This window comes from Euphorbia lathyris, chromosome 7, assembly GCF_963576675.1.
Source record: "Euphorbia lathyris chromosome 7, ddEupLath1.1, whole genome shotgun sequence".
Classification (NCBI taxonomy): Eukaryota; Viridiplantae; Streptophyta; class Magnoliopsida; order Malpighiales; family Euphorbiaceae; genus Euphorbia; species Euphorbia lathyris.
The window spans coordinates 69,351,393-69,372,806 of record NC_088916.1 but is presented as its reverse complement, the minus strand read 5'-3'; the positions used below and the strand labels follow the sequence as shown (position 1 = coordinate 69,372,806).

The following is a 21,414-nucleotide window of genomic DNA, read 5'->3' as shown; positions in this document are numbered from 1 at the left end:
AGATGAAATTAAACATTAGGACATTTTGACGTAATGTACTTGTCGTATTTCCGTCCTACAACACTACAATGGAAGACAAAGATGGATATAAACGTCGGGATCTTTATTCCGCCCCAAATACATATTCCTAATGGAAACATTTGTCATAAATATAAAATGAGATTAGATAAAAATTCCGTCCGAAATTGAAATTAGTGACTGATTTCCGTCTTAGTATGATAATTTTATTTTTTTAATACTAAATAATGCATTTAAATGAATATTCATTTTATAAATACTAAATAAGAATATAATACCATATATACCAAAAATATTTGATGATGCCCCTTCAAAACGATTCGATATGGATCCATATTTTTTCTTGTGACAGAATTAATAAAAACGTCTCTAAAAATGTCACCGCATTAAGATGCAATAATTTCCATCTCGCATTTCGTTACACATGACATCAGGAATCCTCCTTCTAGTTTATTTTATTATGACGGAAAATTTCAATCTGTCTCAAATTTCCGTCGCAATCTTTGATGGAAAGTTTAGCGACGGAATTCCGTCTAAATTTTGACGGAATGATTTCCGTCTGAATATCCGTCGCAGTTTGGTAAATTCTAGTAAAATGGTGAAGAGAGGAGAAAATATTTATTCATCTTATTATATGAATGTCAATAACATTGCTATAAATATAACGTAAACACACTACAAGTATATTGAATAAAGGATTGGTGATGTGGAAAATCCCTAAACTAACTATAGCCTTCTTTATTCTCCAATATAATTTAAATAGCGTTAATCACACTTCAGTCACTTCTCTATCGATATCGAAGAAAGAAGAACGTCATTAATCACATTATCCAAATTCCGGTAAGAAGACGCCTCTACGGCCTCCGCCGCTAGCCGTTTCCACTCCAAAGCTTTCTTCTTCATCTCCTTCCCTTTTTCTCCTTCCATTAACTCTATCACAAGCCTTTCAACTTCATCCCTCTTAACATCACTATTTATCTCCATTCCCACCTCCCATTCCACGCAGCAAAACCGACAATTTGTCTGCTGCTCAGCGAAGAACGGCCAACAAATCATCGGAACACCGCCACATAAGCTTTCAATTGTAGAATTCCATCCACAATGCGTCAAAAAAATCCCAATCGAAGAATGGTTCAGAACTTCTTCCTTGGGCACCAATTAGCCAGAAAGCCTCGATCATTTGTCTCCGAAAGAAGCTCCGATGGAAGTATAGCGGTGTCTCCTGCGACTAAATCTGGCCTAATAACCCATAAAAATGTTTTCTTGCTGTTACATAACCCCCAAGCGAACTCTATCAATTGATTTCTTGTCATTGCAGTGATGCTTCCAAAATTGACATAAACTACCGAATTGGGGCATTGAACATAATGTCTTCAGCATCTGTTGTTCGGAAAAAACTAGGAAGATCCTTCAAACGGATGCCTTTCATCCCTGGAATCCAGTCTATTACAATGTCTAGATAACCGTTTGTCAAGAATCTCTCATCTGCCATTTTTAAATAAAGCAAAACATTAATTAGAAACTCATAATAAAGCGTTGTAATGGAATGCCCATCATAATTACCATGTTTTGTTTAGTGGTATCATAAAAAATGTGAAAAAACGGAAAAGAGCAAAACGGGAAAAACAACGGAAAAATCGAAAAGCAGGAAAAAGTGAAAAATGAAAGAAAAAGGAAAAAATGTTGGATCAAATAAATAAACTTTCACATGTACAGACGAAGAGTAAAATTACTGGAAGAAAATTCTTTTGCCTTACTGCTTGTATTAATAGCTATTTATAGATTACAAACATGGTTATTGGTAAACGACATAACTCTATGTAAATAAAGATGACTCTTAGATAATACAATCAACCAAATTAAAACACTGTTAATTATAAGTTTATTATTTCAACAAAAAATATAAAAACACTAAATAAAAGAAACGTAAAAATGTGAAAAATGAAAAAAAAGCATAAAAAATGCATTTAACTAAATAAACATATACGTATTGTAATAATAATTGCACTTTATTAATTTTATTAAAATTTGTCAAACAAACATGGTAATAGAATCATTATTTCATTCAATTACATTACACATTTGATTACATTATAATCTTGATTACATTACGAGGGTGTTTGTTTCAGCTTTTCGGATGAGCGTTTAGCGTTTCACTCCAAACCACAGAAAAAATAGCGTTTGGTTAGGTTTATATAACAGCGGCGCTTAGCATTTTTTTCGGAAACTGCACCGTTTTGGAGCGTTTCACGAAAAGCTCATATTTGGAGCTTTTCATAAACAGTTGTTTGTAGTTATTTCTTATTGATAAAATTATCATTCTTATTTCCACAAAATATGTAACATTATTTATATTTCTACAACATAATTACCGGAAGAACAAGGTTTTATTGCGTTCAATAAATTTTTTATTTTTTATATAGATTATTTTTATTAATTTGTGTAACACATTTTTTATTTTATAATAGGATAAGGTGCAAAAATACCCCTAACATTTATAGATAGCAGCAATTTTACTTTTAACGTCTAAAATGGTGCAATTATACTCCTAATGTTGGCAGCCAAAATCAATTTTGCCTCTAACATTGACAAGTAGGGTCAATTTGAGAAATAATTTATCAAATTGTCTTCTTGGTCATGAATATTATCATTTACACTTCACATGTGTATCATTTTATCATCGTTAGTAACAGATCACAAACATATGATTAGACATAAAATATTTTTAAGAAAATAAAAAATATTGTCTTTTGTACGAGTTAGACCAAAAAAATTCAAATATTTCGCCGAATTTATAAATATTAATTTTCAATTTTATTATTAAATCACAAAAAAAAAAAATGAAATCTCTTTTTTAAAACTACTGATATGTGCAATTTGTGTATAATAAGAAATAAAATATATATGTTTTCTAATAATATCTGAAATCGACCCGACTTGTCAATGTTATGGATAAAATTGCTCTTAGTTGCCAGCGTTATAGGTAAAATTGTATCATTTTAGACGTTAAGAGTAAAATTATTCCTAGTTGTAAACATTATAAGCATTTTTTCACATTTTTCCTTTCATAATTTCATCGTTGATTAATTTAAAACATGTCAGTTCAATAAAATTTTACCAAACACTAGTAATTAAAGAGCTAACAGCTTACTGCAAACAGCTAACAACAACCGCAACGGCTATTAGCTAACAGCTGAACTAAACGGGCCCTACATTGTATTACAACGTACCCTAAAAGTATTAAAATGAGTTATTGTGTTATAATTCGTATTATTTAATTGGGTAAATAATTTATTAGTCCTTGGGTTTGTGTATATTACACTGGTTAGTCCTTTTGTTTTTCGAAATACACTATAACATCCATGAGTTTTGATAAAACTAACTACTTAGTCTCTCCGTCCATAAATTTTATAGAAAATGACAAATTTTCCCTTCTGCCACTAATTAACTTTTTTATATGTTTAATTAAGTTTTATCGAATTTTATTTATTATATTTTCAAGAATAAAAAATAATATTAGTAATAAAATTATATTATAGTGTATTTTTAATTAAAAATACATAATCAATTTTATAATAATTTAGTATTATAATTTAAATATATCGTTTATATAAAAATATGGTAATTGTTATATATGCATTATTGAGTTTCTAATTTATTAAATAATAATTGGTTAATGAAATATAAGTTAAATAGTTATTAATTTTTTTAACCTAATGAGTAAAATTAAAATTTATGAAAAATTTCTAATTAATTTTATTACAAACTATTTTAGTACAAAAATATTTTTATATATAATTTATCTGATTGCTCGGTTCAAGATTCGTTAGACACCCTTTAAGAGGATTCTCTAGCAATTAATTTTTTTTTTACGTATACTAAAGATCTTTAGTTTAAGCGACTTGAAGTCTTTTACCAATCAACTCAATATTAATTGGTTTAGAAAAAAATAGTTAAATAATACATTGATTTTTTAATATATTGATTTATCGAATATTATGAAACACTAAACTAATTTATGGTAGATTGATAAATTTATCATTTTATTTATAATTATTTATTAAAATAATTTTAATTATTGATATAAATAAAATTTGATACAATTTAATTAAATATAGATGAAAATTAATTAGTGATAGAAGGGCAAACCTGTCATTTTTTATATAATTTATGAATGGAGGACTAAGTAGTTAGTTTTGTCAAAACTTATGGATGTTATAGTGTGTTTTTAAAAACAGAGAGAGTAACTAGTGTAATATGCATAAACTCAGGAACTAATAAATTATTTATCCTATTTAATTTATATATAGTGTAAAAGGTAAAAATGATAATAATATCAATTATATGTGTTTGAAATTAACAACCGTAATCAAATTCTAACAAAAAAAAACCGTAATGAAATTCGATTAGCAGCATCACTAAGCTTAAAATGTGAAAACTTTATAATAGTCAATTGAAATCTTATAGCAAAAGTTAAGTCTAGGATTATAAACTGATTTCAGCATCAACCAATGAATTAAGTGCTGATAATTTATTTTTGGTCTTATTAAACATTTACTTACTAAATTAGTAAATTGTAAATATCTGGTTCTGTTTAAAATATATTATTAATTTCATTTGTATTTGAAATTAAAAAAATATACTTTTTATTAAGGTTTTTACAGTTTTTCTATAGCTATATTATACATCCAAACCCGTTTTCAAACAGTGAAAAAGTACAAATTTCGAATGCAGATGAAATGAATAATTAACTCTATATCAACCAAATTTTATGTTTAAATTTGATTTTTGGTCATCGATGGTTTAATGTGATAAAAAAAACGAAGAACTCAATATATTTAAATAAAAGATCATTGAATTAATGAATCAAAAATGAAATATCACCAACTTCAATTCTCCCAACTAATCAAGTACAGCCTAAAATTATTTCAAAAAAAGAAAAAAGTACAGCCTAAAATAAGAATACTTTACTACATCAACCATCTTAATTATTGGTGCATAAATATCTTTCTTTCCTTTTCAAATTGGCCCAAAAGCTTTTGCTTCTCCCACGTCTACACCACAAACTTTTAAACTTTTTTTTTTTTTTTGTGGGTTACTATATCCGGCCACTAATTTATACTTCTAGCCCCGGGAATACACCGAACTACCCTTTGCACTAAATTTGAAAAAACCCAAAACCTCTCAAGAACCCTATACAATCTTTGCTCAAATCCGGAAAAATTATTGAACCGAATCATGGATGGTGACAAAATCCGTAAAGGAAAAGCGAAAATGGTAAGATTTACCGTTTTATTTCGTTGATTTTTACATCGAACTGAAATCTGTGGGGCTTTTTTTGAATTCACCGGAATCGCAGTCAGGCGTGAGACAATCACGCCCGACCTGTGGTTCCGACGTGAGATAATCATGCCCGACCAGTGGTTCAGGCGTGATAGCCACATGCCCTCACCAAAGGTCGGGCGTGATGTTCAAACGCTCGACCTAAGGTTAGGGCGTGATGTTCATATGCCCTTGGGTGTTTTTTTTTTAAATATTTATATTATTTACATTTAAATTAATTTAGTGCAATTTATAATTTAGTGTAATATTTATTTACATTTAAGATTAACTTCAGTATAATTTTTTATTAGACGGAGCGGCCTACTAGGGGTGGGAAATCCGTCGTCTGCTCGTCGTCTAGATATGGACGACGAGGATGATACACCACGCCACACGAAATTGCGTGGTATAGATATATCCGGTCGTAGGCGAAGAGGGGTGACAAGACCATTTTAGTCTTGTTGCTTTCTATCTTATTCTATGTAATTTGGAAACATTTGGTGTTTAATTGATTTTTTTGTTTCATATTTTGTTTTGGGAGAAAGTTTAGATGTTTGGTGAAAAATCTGAAAATTAGTGGCCTTTTGGAGCAATTTGGAGTATTTGCAAATCAGAGGCCAATTTCAGTTAAGGCGTGGGCACGTCCTGTCTCAGTTGTAACTGAGAAACAACAGCCAACTTCAGTTAAGGCGTGGGCACGTGGCTGGACGAATTTGGAAGAGATAAGAAGATATTTTCAAATTTGATTTTGGGATATTATCTTATTTAAATGTATTTTATTTTAGTTAGGATTTGAATATTCCCTATTATCTCTATTTAATCATTAATTAATTAGATATTTATTTTCTTTCCTTATCTCTTAAGGATATTTTAGTCTTTCTTCTTAGGGTTTTCCCCCTATAAATAGAGGCTTAACATTCCTTAGAGAGGAGAACGAGGTTTTAAAAATTTTCAATTGTATTGTTGAATTGTTTTCATTATGAGTAGCTAAGTTTCATCTTCTGATTCAAGAGGGATTTCATTAGGTTGAAAGTTGTGAGGTTTCATGTATTAATTTCTTCAAGTATTAATTCAAGTTCTGATTTTCTTCTTCAATTCTTTTTATGATTATCGAATCGTATTCGATCTTCTATTGCTAAGTATTTATTCTTGATCCGTAGTTGTCTTGAATGAATTACAACAAGTAGCAAAAATCGATCTTGAGTAATTGAGTTTTTGCTTAAGATTGATTGGGAAGCAAATTCAGTCAATTGCTATTGTTTGTCGACGTTCCTCTCAATAGGAATTGATTTGATAAACTTTCTTAATCCTAATGCGGTTATTGAGAAATTGGATATGCTTCATTCCCTTTTTCTTAATAACTAGGTTGATTTAGATGCTTCATTTAAATTGATGAATTAAGGGAAAGTGAAAGAGTGAATTAGGTAATCCTTATACTCTTTAATCAAAGATTTGAATTTCAATTTGTTCATCATAACCAAGGATCAACAAACGCCCAATGAATCCAATCTCTTGAATCAGGTCTTTCTCATTATTGAATTCTCATTTACTTTACTTGTTTAATTTGATTTAATCATCCATCAAAATCAAAACCCCCCTTTTTATTTTATTTGCTTATTTGAATTAAGAGGTTAATTGTTCTCTTGGGATTCGACCTGCTCTTACTATTATTACAAATCAAATTGTAGTCCAATAGAGAAATCGGTAAAAAACTATAAATCTATTTTGTCGGGCTTCGACAGACCCGCCAAAATTTGGCGCCGTTGCCGGGGAACAATTTAGTTTCTTGATTCATTTTCCTTTGTTTTTTATACTTTTTATGACCCGCACCTCCCGTGGAAGTGAACGAATATTTATTTCTGAAATAGAAAAAGAAATACGGAGGTTAAGAAAAGAAACAAACGAAAGGAGTGTTTATTCATCGTCTTTAGAAAGTTTTGAAGAAATCGGAGAAAATTTTGTTTTTCAAAGTGAGGAAGAGACGATGGCTGGAAATAGAACATTAAGGGATTTTGCAGCACCCAATTTAAATCGCCAATCATTTTGCATTGAGTTCCCAAATCTGGATTAATTCACTTACTCCCTTCTTTTCATGGTCTTACAGGTGAAGATCCTCATAAACATTTGAAGGAATTTCATGTCGTTTGTTCTGGTTTGAAACCCAAACGAGTAACCGAAGAGCAAGTTAAACTACGAGCCTTTCCTTTTTCTTTAAAAGATAAGGCTAAGGATTGGTTGTACTATCTTCCATCGGGATCTATCACGACATGGACAGAAATGCAAAGGTTATTTCTTGAGAAATTCTTTCCATCTTCACGTGCAGCAAATATTAGAAAGGAGATATGTGGAATTAGACAAGCTTGTGGAGAAACCTTATATGAATATTGGGAAAGGTTCAAGCAACTGTGCACTAGTTGCCAACATCATCAAATACCCGAACAAATCCTTATCCAATATTTTTATGAAGGATTGGCTCCAATTGATAGAAGCATGATTGATGCAGCTAGTGGAGGAGCGTTGGTGAATAAGACACCCGATGAGGCAAGACAATTAATCTCCACTATGGCTGAAAACTCCCAACAATTTGGAACAAGATCAAACAGCACCACCAAGCAAGTTAATGAGGTAAATAATTCTAACATTGAAAATAAATTTGCTGAATTAGTTTCTTTGGTGCGTCAAATTGCAGCAGACAAAGTGCAACCCGAAAAGGTATGTGGAGTATGTTCAAGTGTGGGACATCATACTGATGAGTGCCCATCATTACAAGAAGATTTCCAACAAGCAAATGCTATTGGAGGATTTTTAGGACAACCACAACGAAATTATGATCCTTATTCTAACACTTACAATTCAGGATGGAGGGATCATCCAAATTTTAATTATGGAAGTCAAGGAGGACAGCCAAGGTTTCAAAATCAGTCATATAGTAGACAGCCTCAAGTGCACGAACCATATAAACCTTCAACCTCTAACTCAGGTATGCCTTTGGAAGACATTGTTAAAAGCCTTGCTGAAAGTACTTTTAAATTTCAACAGAAAATGGAGGCAGAAATTCAGAATTTGGGAAGCCAAGTGGCTCAATTAACTACATCAGTTCACAAATTGGAGGCGCAAAATTCTGGAAAACTAACTTCCCAAACTATGGTGAACCCAAAGGAAAATGCTTGTGCAATCACATTACTAAGTGGGGAGGAAGTTCAATCAAGTCCACCTCCAACAAGAGAAGAGAAACAAAAAGAACCACCCACTGTAGCTAAGAAAGATCCCAAGGTAAACTGTAATCCCATTCCATTAATTCCATCTAAATTGGCTTCTTTTCCTTCAAGGTTCGCAAAATCAAAGGACGACTATGAGAAAGAGGTATTGGAAACCTTTCGAAAGGTAGAGGTAAACACTCCACTACTTGATGCCATAAAGAAAATTCCAATGTATGCTAAACTTTTGAAGGAATTTTGCACAAATAAGAGAAAATTGAAAATTGATGAAAGAGTAAGGGTGGGGGAAAATGTTTCAGCTGTGATTAAAAAGAGTCTACCTACTAAATGTAAGGACCCAGGCATGTTTACGATGCCTTGTGTTATTGGAAATAAACGAATTGAACATGCCATGCTAGATTTAGGAGCATCAATAAATGTAATGCCTTATTCTATTTATAATGCTCTTAATTTGGGACCTTTGAAAGAAACTAGGGTAGTGATTCAATTAGCTGATCGTTCTAACTCTTACCCGGAAGGAGTTGTGGAAGATGTTTTGGTGCAGGTGAATGAATTGATTTTTCCAGTTGATTTCTATATTTTGAAAATGGAGAATGATGCATCTAGAAATTCAGCACCTTTGCTACTTGGAAGGCCATTTATGAAAACAGCAAGAACAAAGATTGATGTTCATGAGGGTACTCTCTCCGTAGAATTTGACGGAGAGATTGTAAAATTCAATATTTTTGATACCATGAAATACCCTGAAAATTCAAGTACTGTTTATCATGTTGATGTAATTGACTCACTTGTGCAGGAGAATTTTCAAGAAAAAGAGAGTCTATGTGAGTTGGAAGAAGGTGAACAAGCAAGTGATGATTCATCGAATGAGATGAAAAAAGGTATAGAAAAATTTGAAATTGAAATGCCCAATACTTACAAGAAAATGTTACCTTCTATTTTGCAGGCTCTAATAGTCGAATTGAACATTTTGCCGGATAATGTGAAGTATGTCCACTTGGGAGAAGATGAGACACTTATGATGATAATTGCAAAAAGCTTAACTACAGAGCAAGAAGAAAGTTTGATCAAAGTTCTTCAAGAGCACAAAATGGAAATTGGTTGGACTTTAGCCAACATCAAAGGCATTAGCCCATCCGCTTGCATACATCGAATATTTTTAGAGGAAGCTGATTTAAATCGAAAATTGCAAGTGCAAGAACTTAAGGAGCTACATTTGGAAGTTTATGATGATTCGAGAATTTATAAGGAGAATACGAAGTTGTTTCATGATAGTATGATCTTGAGAAAACAATTTCAAATCGGACAAAAAGTTTTATTATATAGTTCTCGATTGAAACTCATGTCCGGTAAGTTACATTCTCGTTGGATTGGTCATTTTGTTGTGATTAACAGTTTTCCTTGTGGTACAGTTGAGATCAAGAGCATCGAGATGGATAAAGTTTTCAAAGTAAATGAGCATCACTTGAAAGTGTTTCATGAAGGTTTCAAAGAGGAACCAGAGTCGGAGTTGAGTGTGGAACTTCCATATTATGAGAACGATTAGAAAAGGAAGTTCGTCGAGCATAGCGACGTTAAATAATTGCGCTCTTGGGAGGCAACCCATTAAATAACCTTTTTTTTAGTATTGTTAATTTTTAGTTTGAATTTCAGGGGCTAATTTCGTTTAAGCCGTGACCACGTGTCAAATTATAACCTTTTGGTCAAATAGAAGCAGAAACCAATTTTGTTTTAACCATGCCCATGGCTTATGAAAAACTGGTTACAGCTTTTATTGTATAAGTGCATTGACGATTGACGTGCCCACAACTTAAGCAAAATTAGTCTCTGTTCTTTTTTTCTTTCTCTACCATTTTTATTTATTTATTTATTTATTTTATTAGTTTTTCTTTTATTAATAGTTTTCTTTAATTAATTAATTTATATCATAATTATATAAAAAAAAGTTGAAAAAAATCAAAAAAAAAAAATAAAACTAAAAAATCGTGAAGTGTTGTTTTGGTTTTGCTTTATTCAAATAATAAAAGATCAAGCGGTCATTTATAATTTAATAATAAACAAATCAAACAGATAAGTGTCATATGCTACCCAAATTCTAACCTAACTATTTCTCTTTCCTTCGACATTCTTGTGCAGCAACGGCGGCGAACAGCAGCGGCGACCGCCGTTCGCGTTTCATCTCCGATCACCAAAACATAAGGGTTTTAGCTGAAGTTTTTCTTTCTCATCTCTTCCCATCTGTTCCTTTCTTAAAGTTATGGGAAGGAAGTGCGCCGCTAGAACAATGAAAATCGATGTTCCGTTCGCCCCTTCGCCATAAAAATCAGCAACAACAGAGGACCCATCAGAGGACATGATCGGAGCAGTCCCTTCTTCCAGTCACAAGCAGAAAACCAAAGCAAAAGGTTCTAAAATTCCTCCTACTAGCAGATCCAAAATGCAAAAAGGATGGGTTTAGTTTCTTCTGCGTAGGAACCTTCTACTTTCTTCCCATCTGGGGATTATGGGGAACCCAAGAAAATCGCCAAGCGGAAGCGAGTAGATGAAAGTGACAATGTTTTTGAGGATGGTGAGCCTTCTTCGTCTTCGAGTTCGGATATTCAGAAATTATTGACTCAAAATCAAGAACTGAAGGATGAAGTCAGGAAACTAACTCACATTGTGGAAGAGCTTTGTAATTTTTTGGGTTTCGCTCCACCTCCTCCACCAACTCTTTGATCTGTTATCGGCATCGGCTCAGTTAAGGGACGTTTTCTATATCTCTATCTTTATCTTTCTGAGCCGTTTGCTTATGCATACATTGGGGACAATGTAGATTTTAAGTGTGGGGAGGGAAATCATTGATTGTAACCAACATCTGCATCAATTGCCTAAATGTTTCCAAAAGTAAAAAAAAAAGTCAAAACAAGTTTTGGAACCCCATTTCTTTTTTATACAACTGTTTTGCATTGATTTTTAACATGATATGCATTCTTCAAATTTAAGTTTTGATGAATGATGAAAGCAAGTATCAAAGTAGTTTTTCCTCAAAAATTTGGGCATTTTTGCTATTTTTAACATTGGAATTGGATGAAAAAGTGCAAGATTTAACTCTATAACATATGTGAGCTTTTGAGCCTTTTGAGCAATTCATCACTTATTGCTCCATATTTCTTGTTGTGTGTTTAATCAAACATAACTTGTTCATTCTAGAATTTGCTCTTTGATGCATTTCAAGACCACATAGATGATTGTGTGCTTTCAAAATGATTTGGGCATTTAGGTATATCCACTTTTGAATTCTTAAATAGCATACCCTACTCTTGTCCATTAGTTAGCCCTTTTGAGCCTCTAGCCCTTTTCCTTCATTGACACACCTCATTTCATCCTTTTCCCTTTCACTTTTATCCTTCTAAATTACCCCTTTTTTTTAAGAATTAGTAAGTCGAATCCTTTCTCTGCAATTATCAATATTTTCAGTCAACTATTAGCATAGGTGGGGTGAACTTTTCACCACCCCCTTCTTTTAATGTTATGTCAAAAAAAATAAAAAATAAAATAAATAAATAAACAAAGTTCATCCTACAAGAACTTGTTTCATGTTACTCTTCCTATATTAAGTGTCAAGCATTCAAACGTCATTCCAATATCCTCATTATGCTTGAACACTTGTTATCAATAGCTTATTTCTTAAAGCTATCTCCTTATTTTAGTTGCGTCTTGTTATCTTAAAAAAAGAGAAAAAGAAAAAAAAGTGGACTGAATTGTAATTTTCGTTAATTGCAGACTCACGTTATTTACTTTGGCTTACTATTCTTATTTTCACCCAAAATTTCCTTTCTCTTCACACTCTTACCTAAGCCCTGTTACAACCTTGAACAAAGACTCGTTGATTGATTGCATACTTTCATTCCAAGTGGTGGCGATTTGATCTTTGAGCAAACTTATGGTAATGACATGTTTATGTTTTGATTCGAGTGCTTATTGATTACCCTAAACACTTTGAGTGAATAGAGTGAATTCCCCTTGTGAGAGAGTTAAATTGTGTGCTTTGATTCTAAGGAAAGTGTTGAAAGAGGTTAAATGCTTGTTTTCTCTATTAAAACCAAATGCTTAGATTACTTGCCTATGAGTCATTCTTCTTAATGGAAATTCTTGATGCATACTCACTAGTGAGATCGTGTAGATAGTTCTTAATTGAGTTTTGGATGTTCTATATGCTTGAGGACAAGCATAGTTTAAGTGTGAGGAAGTTTGACAAGACCATTTTAGTCTTGTTGCTTTCTATCGTATTCTATGTAATTTGGAAACATTTGGTGTTTAATTGATGTTTTTGTTTCATATTTTGTTTTGGGAGAAAGTTTAGATGTTTGGTGAAAAATCTGAAAATTAGTGGCCTTTTGGAGCATTTTGGAGTATTTGCAAATCAGAGGCCAATTTCAGTTAAGGCGTGGGCACGTCCTGTCTCAGTTGTAATTGAGAAACAGCAGCCAACTTCAGTTAAGGCGTGGGCACGTGGCTGGACGAATTTGGAAGAGATAAGAAGATATTTTCAAATTTGATTTTGGGATATTATCTTATTTAATTGTATTTTATTTTAGTTAGGATTTGAATATTCCCTATTATCTCTATTTAATCATTAATTAATTAGAGATTTATTTTCTTTCCTTATCTCTTAAGGATATTTTAGTCTTTCTTCTTGGGGTTTCCCCCCTATAAATAGAGGCTTAACATTCCTTAGAGAGGAGAACGAGGTTTTACAGATTTTCAATTGTATTGTTGAATTGTTTTCATTATGAGTAGCTAAGTTTCATCTTCTGATTCAAGAGGGATTTCATTAGGTTGAAAGTTGTGAGGTTTCATGTATTAATTTCTTCAAGTATTAATTCAAGTTCTGATTTTCTTCTTCAATTCTTTTTATGATTATCGAATCGTATTCGATCTTCTATTGCTAAGTATTTATTCTTGATCCGTAATTGTCTTGAATGAATTACAACAAGTAGCAAAAATCGATCTTGAGTAATTGAGTTTTTGCTTAAGATTGATTGGGAAGCAAATTCAGTCAATTGCTATTGTTTGTCGACGTTCCTCTCAATAGGAATTGATTTGATAAACTTTCTTAATCCTAATACGGTTATTGATAAATTGGATATGTTTCATTCCTTTTTCTTAATAACTAGGTTGATTTAGATGCTTCATTTAAATTGATGAATTAAGGGAAAGTGAAAGAGTGAATTAGGTAATCCTTATACTCTTTAATCAAAGATTTGAATTTCAATTTGTTCATCATTTAAACCAAGGATCAACAAACGCCCAATGAATCCAATCTCTTGAATCAGGTCTTTCTCATTATTGAATTCCCATTTACTTTACTTGTTTAATTTGATTTAATCATCCATCAAAATCAAAACCCCCCTTTTTATTTTATTTGCTCATTTGAATTAAGAGGTTAATTGTTCTCTTTGGATTCGACCTGGTCTTACTATTACTACAAATCAAATTGTAGTCCAATAGAGAAATCGGTAAAAAACTATAAATCTATTTTATCGGGCTTCGACAGACCCGCCAAGGGGCTGCGACGGAGCAGGTGAAGATGGTGGCGAATGTGGATCAGCCCGATATTCATGGATCGGAGGGGGCGATGAATTTTGCAGACAGGGAGCCTGATAGCCAGTCTGTGGAGGACTACCTGGATTTGGTAGCCCAGGTAGTGCGACAGTCTGCGTCTGCACGTGATCGCGCCAGTGAGAATATTGATGATCAGCCGACCCCGATCAGACAGCCGACCCAGCGCATAGGAGGTCGCTTTACCGCTACAGGTATTTTTTAGTATAATTTCAGTATAATTTTATAACTTATATAATTTAGTATAATTTAATAGTTTTAGTCTAGTTTTAGTATAAATTTTATAACTTTAATATAATTTTAGTATAACTTTTGTATAATTTTAGTACAATTTAATACTTAATTTTATAACTTTAGTATACTTTTAGTATAATTTTATAATTTTAGTATAATTTTAGTATAACTTTAGTATAGTTTTACAACTTTAGTATAATTTTACGACTTTAGTATAATTTTATAACTTTCAGGGACCAGCAGACGTCCCAAAGGTAGTGAGGACGAGAGCTGGCTAGTTATTGGACCGGTGGATGGGGGCCCCGTTGATGGTTCTGTGATTCCTAGTTTTCTAGGACATGTTGCCTCGCGGATGCTGAGAGGAGAGATTAGGTCGTTTTTGACATGCTACAACAGATCAACAGCATGCCGAGATTTGTGTCAGTGGTTTTCTGGTGCCCCACCCGAGGTAAGAAGAATAATTTAGTTTGTCAACATTTATTGTAATTTGTATTTTTAACTATAAACCTCAAAAACATTCAGTAATTGTATATGTGTCATTTTACAGCTGCAGGAGATGATCGAGAGGACTGGTTTGTCTCACCTTCCACATATCATATTTAAGAATCTCGACACTCCGCTGTTGACTGCGTTTGTAGAGTGGTGGCAGCCTGATACGAACTCCTTCCACATGCCGTTCGGGGAGATGACTATCCAGCTGCATGATGTATAGGAGATTCTTCGGATCCCGATCGACGGTCAGATGGTGTCCGAGTCTCCCACTACTGACCGGCTTCATGCCATGTGCATGATGATGTTTGGGGTGGATCGTGAGCAGCTTCTGGCACCGACCAATCATTTATGGGGTGGTGGAGGTGTATTTGTTGATGTTGTATACAGGCTTGTCAGCGAGGGTAGGGATGACGCTACTCGGGCCACAGCGTGGATGTGGCTTATGCTTGGATCCACTTTGTTTGTTGACAAGAGTGGAGATAGGATTAGGCCGGTGATTCTTGCTGAGGTTTATGGCGGTGTCAGAGGGGCAGCTGGATTTTCATGGGGGTCTGCTACACTTGCCACGTTGTACCGGCAGCTGGGGATAGCGAGCAGAGGAGACTGTTCTGGTATATGCGGTTGTTTGACCCTACTACAGGCGTGGATATACGAGTATTTTCCGGTGTTCCAGCCGTATAGACTAGCTCACGCGATCCCAGGTGACCATGCCCGTGCACTTAGATGGGAGGTCGGGGTACCAGGCAAGACGACCGCCCGACTAGATACCATACGCGGGCAGCTGGACCGTATGACGGCAGCAGAGGTATTTTATAAAATTTTAGAATTAATTTATGTATTATTTATGGTATATTATTATTTATTATTAAGTATTATATTTTTTTCAGGTGACGTGGTTGCCTTATGGTCCTATCCCCGATGATGATCGGCTTCGAGTGTCCTACGCCGGTTGGATACGGTGTAGAGACATCGTCGAGCCGTATATGTCCGATCGAGCACTACGTCAGGTTGGATATACTCAGCATATCCCAGCTGAGCGTATTAGACCTGATAAAGCAGTACGACCATGGAAGTCTATATCGTACAGGCTCACGCATTCATCTGTCACAGTTGAGGACACCTGGCGGAGATTTCCATCGGCTCGGGGCATTGATCGGAGGAGATGCCGACCAGTTGGATATGATACCACTGCCTGTGATCCTGCTTATATGGACTGGTATATGCGATATTCGCATCCTCATCTCCTTCATGCACCACAGACTGGACCGGTCCAGCATGATCGCGCCAACAGTGAATTTGTAAGTTTATTATTATTTAATATTATTAGTTAGTATTAGTTTATATGTGTTTATTTTTTAATATTTTTTTATTTTATTTTTTTTGCAGTGGGTTAGCTGGTTGTGGCGTGTCACCCAACTAGCGGCTACCCACCGATCTGACGATGATGTTCCACGCATTAAGAGGGAGATGGATACGTTTATGGACGCGTGGCGTCGGGCGGACTAAATTATTTTTGTAGAACTTAATACATTTTAGCACTTTTGATATTATATTTACTCTTTTATGTATATAATTTTTATGTTTATTAATTTTTATTTTAATGTTTATGTTTTTAAATTTTGTTTATTAACTGGTAATCCGAGTTAAAATGTCGTAATTTTATTTCTAAACGGATAATTCTAACCACAAGCATCAACAGTTTTTTTTGTGATTTATTCATGCGGGCGTGAGGCTATCACGCCTCACCTTAAGGTGAGGCGTGATAGACTCACGCCTCACCTTAAGATGAGGCGTGATTACCTCACGTTCGCGTGCCGGGAGAGGTTTTTTTCCCCAATTTCCCCACCTCAAAGCCTCAAAGGGTACTTTCGTCCTTTCACGGGGCTAGAGGTGAGAAATTGAGGCTGGGTTTGATAACACCCTTTTTTTCAGAGTTAAAAACTAAGGGATAATGTACCAAAAAACCTAAGGTTTTTGGAGAAGTACCAATTTAGGCTCAACGTTCAAAATAGCACCAATATAGGCTTAACGTTTACAACATAATATCAATTTAGGCTTAATGTTTACAATATAGCATCAATTTATGCCTCACGTACAAAATAGCACCAATATAGGCTTAACTTTTACAAAATAATACGAATTTAAGCTTAACGTTTACAAAATATATCCAATTCAAACTAAACGTCACAATTAAATTAACCATATTATATTTTTTTCCTTTTTTGTAGGAAAGGGAAAGAAAAACAACAAAAACCAACAACTAACCCGGGATTAACCTAGGGAAGCTAACCCCCACCCGATCATCAGACAGAATCGAACAAAGGAAGTTCGGAGGAGAAGAGAATTTTCCTATTAACTTTATATGTTATCTTTTTATTTTTAGTTCCATTCTCTTATTTATTATAATACAATTAATTAGTTTTCTTGCCCACTAAAACCTTATATTTGTTTTTTATCAACCATTCCATGACTCCTAAATTTCATGGCTAATGTAATATATGCAAACTAAAAGTAATTGAATATCCACAATATTTTGAACACTAGTTAAAATAATATTGATACATGTCATTGTTTGAAATATTATGGATATTCAATTACTTTTAGTTTGCATATATTACATGGCAATGAAATTTAGTAGTCATGGAATCATTTATGAAAAATGAATATAAGATTTTAATGGGCAAAAATACTAATTAATTGTATTATAATAAATAAGAATATAGAACTAAATAAAAAGATAACATGTAAAGTTAATAGGGAAAGAATATAATATGATTAATTTAATTATGACGTTTAGCTTAAATTGTATATACAGTAAAACATCTATAAATTAATAATGTTGGGACCATGGAATTTTATTAATTTAGAGAGATATTAATTAATCGATAAATTTCAAAGGGGAGCCCCTTGCCAATTCTACCCAGAATAAAGAGGTTCACCTCGTTAGTTGGTGTAGGCCGAAGGAAGGGTTGGTAAAGTTGAACACGGATGGCTCCTGTCTCAATAGTGGTAAGATCGCGGCGGGGGGCGTGCTCAGGGACGTGGGAGGTGCCTGGTTGTCTGGATTCACCCATAACCTGGGTTTGGGCTCATCTTTTTCAGCGGAACTTTGGGGTATTCTTTCTAGAGTCAAGCTTGCCAGAAATCTGGGTATTAAAAGGCTTGATGTGGAGTCTGATAATATGGAGGCTATTAGTATGATATCTAATAATCATGCTATTTGTCTTAGTAGCCAGAACCTTATCAAAGCTATTAGAAGTCTTGGATCCTCCTTTGAGTCCTTAGAGTTCTGCCACATCTACAGAGAACAAAATCGAATTGCAGATCGCTTGGCGGCGGCTGGGCACGAGGGGATGTTAGGTGTTACCACCCTTTCTGATCCTCCTATCTTTCTTTCTTCTCTCCTTTTAGAGGACAAAGTTGGGGTTAGCTTTCCTAGGCTGATCCCAGGTTAGCTTTTTGTTTCGGTGTTTGGTTGTTTTTTCTTTCCTGTTCTACCAAAAAAAAATTAATCGATAAATTAATAATTATTAATTTATAGAGTGATTTTAAATTTTTTAAAAATAAATTATTAATTATTAATTGTTTCAAACATTGCAAAATTCGTACAGGGGATGAATATGTCACAACGAATTTAGAGGAAGCAACCACGGAAGAAGACATTCATAAACTTGAGGGAATGATTGGTCAGCTTGGTTACCGCAATCAAATAAATGTCAATCGAATATTGGATTATCCAGGTGAAAACAATGAATGCTCACAAGTTCAAAGTTTAGAAGAAATTGTATTAAGCGTTATGTAAAATTCAATTGAGGATGAAACTGAAGATGATTTGGTACCTTTAAAACCAGTCACAAGAAAGGAAACAATTATGGCATCATCCACTCTTTACAATTTTTTGTTAAAATTTGACAAGGATACACCGGAATTTTTGAATGCACTGAGAATAGTTAGAGATAAAATTCAACTAGATTTAAATTTCAAGAAAAAACAAAATACTATAGATTCATATTTTGCTAAATTGTCCCAAGTATGTATATCTATATATATTTCGCATATGTATTTGAGAAATTATTAATTTATAGAAGTAATAATACAATGTATTTATAAGGGGTTGTTCTAGAAAATTATTATCTTATTAATTTATTAAAATTGATCATTTTTTGAACTGGCCCAAGTCGGGACCCGAAGAAATTATTATTTTAAAGAGTTTATTAATTTATCGAGTATTAATTTATAGAGGTTTTACTGTATTTTGTAAAACGTTAAGCTTAAATTCGTATTATTTTATAAACGTTAAACTTATTTTGGTGTTATTTTGTACGTGAGGCCTAAATTGATGTTATATTGTAAACGTTAAGCCTAAATTGATATTATGTTGTAAACGTTAAGCCTATATTGGTGCTATTTTGAACGTTGAGCCTAAATTGATACTTCCCCAAAAACTTTAGGCCTATTTTGGTACCTTATCCCAAAAACTAAATTTAACCCTAATTTTTTCGATAAAATACAGATTTGATCCTAACATAAGAAATTATCTAAATTTATCCTAACATTTTTAAGCAATATCAATTTTAGCTCTACGTTACCGAAAAATTGAAAATACTGGTTTAACTATCAAATCAGACCTTCCAAACATCAAGTACCTCTAAGATATTTAATGTGCCAATAACACAGTTACAAAAAATTTATTAAAATACTAACATCTAAATCTACCGCAAACAAGTTAATTATAAAATTTGTTGTCAATATGTTTAAAATGTTTATTGTGTTGCTAATATAGTTACAAAAAAAACCAACTATAAAGATACGAAACTATTTCCGTTTATCGATAAACTTGTTTGTAATATAAATAGTGATAGCTAAATAACAATCAAATGAGACTTTCCAAGAACCGTACCTTTGAGGGGGGGGGGGGGGGCAAGACCCTTGTCCACCAACTGCTGATAATGCATATAGGCAAGAAATCCACAAGCACTAGGAGTCCAAAACAAAACAATCGGAACGCCCAATTCCCGAGCAGCATCAACCGTGAAACTCATCGAACCATCTCCGATTATGCAACTCACCGGCGGAACAACAACGACATCATCATCATCGTCATCATCATTATCATTATCAGAACTTTCATTAAGTTTCCGAATGAGGTTTTTCAACGGAACCAAGCATGTTTCTAAGGTGGATTTGCAAAGAGCCGGAATATCCTGAGTAGCGTTGGTGTCCGTAGGAGGAAGTCCATCGGGAATGGTGCGGAACTGGAAGGAAGGAAGGCCGTCCAAAGAGTTAGGACCGCATGATTTGAGTAGGCGTCTATGGTTGTATTCGGTGTTAACGAAAGTGATATGGAAGCCTTTGTGGTGAAGGAGTTTGGCTAGTTTAAGCATTGGATTGATGTGTCCTTGTGCTGGATAAGGGATACATACAGCATGAGGTTTTTTAGGAATTGTAAGGGAACCCATTTGGAAGCTTTGTTGTTCGGAGTTTGGACAAGTTCCTACACTATTGGGGATTAAGATTAAGATCTTAGGAGGAGGCTCTCTAATTGCAAGAGAAGTTAGATTGGTATAGTATTTATAAAGCAAGTTGGATGAGTTTTTTTTTTTTTTTAAGCATTTATGGTGAGCAAGTTTGTCTGAAATTGAAATACTTAGTTATAAAATTATGGCAAAATTACAAAAATGGGTTAAATGAGAGGCCCATTTACTCAACCTACTACATATCTAGACTGATTTTGTGTGACTTTCCCATAATACCCTCAATATTTACGCGCGTCTGTCTCCCTCCCGTCTGACTTCGCAGATTCGATATTATGCGAAGCCTGCGAAGCTAATGTTTGGGTTTACTTGATGAATTTAATTAGCATATGTGAAGCCTGCGAAGCTAATGTTTGGTTTAGTTGATGAATTTAATTAGCATATTTGAAGCCTGGATGTGTTTTGAAGCTAATTCGCGAAGTGGTATCTAACAAAAAATGCCAAACAACAACGGATTCTAACATTAAAATCATAACATTATCAAAATTTACAACAAGATTGCCACAATAAACTCCTAACAAATCACTTCATAATACATAGGCTCATATTCAATACCGATGGATGGATGTGTCTCACGGTACAGAACAAGATTGTCACAATAAACTCCTAACAAATCAATTCATTATACATAGGCTTTTATTCACCATCGATGGATGGATGTCTCACGATACATAGGCTCTTATTCACCACAGGGATGGACGTGTCCCACAGTGTAGACTCCTATTCACAACCGATGGTTGGAAGTCCAGGCCTTTTGGAATGGATGTCTCTCATGGCACCCCCGCACGCCAGCTTCCAGGAATAAATATTATGTATTCAACCACCTTCAAAAAAAATTAATCGTGTTAGTCAGAAAAAATGAAGATTTGGCTTCACAAAACGATGATTCGCTAAGTATGCGAACATAAATGTGCAAGGAAGAGGGTGATTTTACTTAGCGAAACAATGATTTCGCGACGTCTACAAGAAGGAATATGACGCTCTAACTTCAC

The 21,414-nt window shown here is 33.8% G+C and overlaps 1 protein-coding gene and 1 pseudogene across 1 annotated transcript; one reads left to right on the top strand and one right to left on the bottom strand.

Moving 5' to 3' along the window:
• Nucleotides 1-798: 798 nt before the first annotated feature.
• On the bottom strand, nucleotides 799-20,347 carry LOC136200462 (7-deoxyloganetin glucosyltransferase-like; annotated as a pseudogene).
• On the top strand, nucleotides 5,704-10,104 carry LOC136235306 (uncharacterized). The gene is made up of 2 exons (XM_066024906.1): nucleotides 5,704-5,746; nucleotides 7,394-10,104. Exons 1-2 carry the CDS (start codon nucleotides 5,704-5,706, stop codon nucleotides 10,102-10,104), a joined length of 2,754 nt encoding a protein of 917 aa, XP_065880978.1.
• Nucleotides 20,348-21,414: the final 1,067 nt, after the last annotated feature.